Below are 1,848 nucleotides of genomic sequence, written 5' to 3'. Positions count from 1 at the left end.
ATTGAAATCGAGCTGGACGAGAGCTGTGCCAGTGATAGGAATGCGTGTGCGGTTAGCTGCAAAAAGCTCAACAGGTGGAGCAGACTCAGTGGCAGGGGTCATATAGTCAGGTAATATACTCATTTCTGCGCCCATATCGATTAAGAATGAAGAGTGTAACATATGATCATATATGTACGGGTGCACAGATGGTATCAGAAGGCTCGAAAAATTAGAACATGATTGTAGGCGCAGAGGTTCATTATGACAGAGTGGCGCACCTAAACTGCTCCGTCTGCCGAGTTCAAAGCGTTGCAGGGCGCGCGGCACTTCGCGGCTTTATCACTAAATGTTGCATGGTACCAGCACATTGATGACAGAGCCCTGTTGCTGTTGGTAGAAGCCGCGGAGTCATCTCTCCGCATGGGGGATGACCTGGTACCGGGCGCGGTTGGTTTGGTGTGTGGTTTAATACTGGTGCACGTAGCTGGTTGTGTGGCTGCGTGTGCGGAGTTGCCAACCTCAGTTGGCGAAGAGTGCATCACGTCCTGCGTGGTCGCCAGGGGATGTAGGAAGGTGTAAAGATTGTAAGATGAAACTGTTGGAACCAGCAACTGGTTGATGGGGTTTGAATAGGGTATAAGCTTCGTCTGCTAGGCGCAGATTAGCATCTAGGGAAAGGTGTCTCTGAGGCAAGAGCGTTAACTGCAAGGTTAAAGGGAATGTATCCAACCAAATAGTCCAAAGGGAGTCGTCTGGCAGGGCTTCCTTGGGAACCATAGCTTGTAAGTATCGCCAGTACTGGAATGGAGACTGGTCTCCGGGTGGTTTGTGATAAATTGCTTGGCGTAACAATTCAGTTTTGGAGCACGAAGCGCGCTCGATAATGGCTTGTTTAAGTGCAACATATTTGTCATGTGCAGGTGGGTCAAGTATAATATCAGAAAATAACTCCATGAAATTATGGAGGTGACTGACGTGGAGAGCAAATTTTGTGTCATCCTCATGAATTCGGAGAATATGAAAAATACTGTCCACAATGGCGAACCAGATGCGTGGGTTAGCCTGATTAAATGGTGGTAAGTCAGGCTTGTGAGCTGGTGGATAGTACAGTGCGGCAGCAGATGAGGGTGAGCCACAGGATGGGGGTACCATATACTGGGCCAAGGAAACGGGGGCAGAACCCATGTTATCGGTGGGCAATGACTAACCTGTACTCAACGGCATGGAGATGTGCGATGCAGGTTGGTTGTAGAGCCACTTGAGACGTTGCTGTGGTGCAGGAAGAGGCGTTGAGGTGATGTTGTCCCATGTAGTCAGATTGGAGTCCGAAACGTCAGTGGTGACCGATTGAACCAGAATTGGCAGTGGGGATCCATGAAAAGTACCCGAGGCAGGCACAAAATACACTGAAACATCGCTGTCGAACTGTGGTGAGCTTGCAACCATCGCGGTTTTCATGTTAGTGGGCGGAATCATTCCCCGAACATGCGGAGCGGCAGGCACGGCAGAAACCATGGTTGGCGGTTGCGGCGGTAAAGTTTGGTTTTGAATAGCCTTCTGAGTCATACAGAACTGGTTTGGCGTTGAGTCCAGTGAAGGTAGTGCACTGTCCATGATCGGCGGTACACACAAATTGGTCCGTTTAGCACGTTGTGCAACATTTAGTGATATATCACAATTTGGTTCAAACAGCGAAAAATGTTGTGCCGTGGAGTCAGGAAAACCACGGAACGGCGATTGTGACATGCCTGAATCGAAAGCACTGTCTGTAACACTGTTAACACTGTAACAGTTAATGGTCACACGAGGCGTCAAAGAATTCCATGTGGGTAAACACACATTCAGAGCTATGCGGAAGCACTGTGG

At 49.1% G+C, this 1,848-nt stretch overlaps 1 protein-coding gene across 1 annotated transcript; it reads right to left on the bottom strand.

Annotated features, from left to right (window-relative positions):
• Nucleotides 1–501: 501 nt before the first annotated feature.
• LOC124795723 lies at nucleotides 502–1,167 on the bottom strand. The gene has a single exon (XM_047259806.1). The coding sequence runs from the start codon at nucleotides 1,165–1,167 to the stop codon at nucleotides 502–504; it is 666 nt and encodes a 221-aa protein (XP_047115762.1).
• Nucleotides 1,168–1,848: the final 681 nt, after the last annotated feature.

Source organism: Schistocerca piceifrons, chromosome 4 (genome assembly GCF_021461385.2).
Source record: "Schistocerca piceifrons isolate TAMUIC-IGC-003096 chromosome 4, iqSchPice1.1, whole genome shotgun sequence".
Taxonomy (NCBI): domain Eukaryota; kingdom Metazoa; phylum Arthropoda; class Insecta; order Orthoptera; family Acrididae; genus Schistocerca; species Schistocerca piceifrons.
The sequence above is the reverse complement of the archived record's forward strand: the minus strand, read 5'-3'. Positions and strand labels throughout refer to the sequence as shown.

What these genes read in the sequence shown, in the direction of transcription:
- LOC124795723 (XM_047259806.1), bottom strand. Translation starts at nt 1,167, where the DNA reads ATGGGTTCTGCCCCCGTTTCCTTGGCCCAGTATATGGTACCCCCATCC.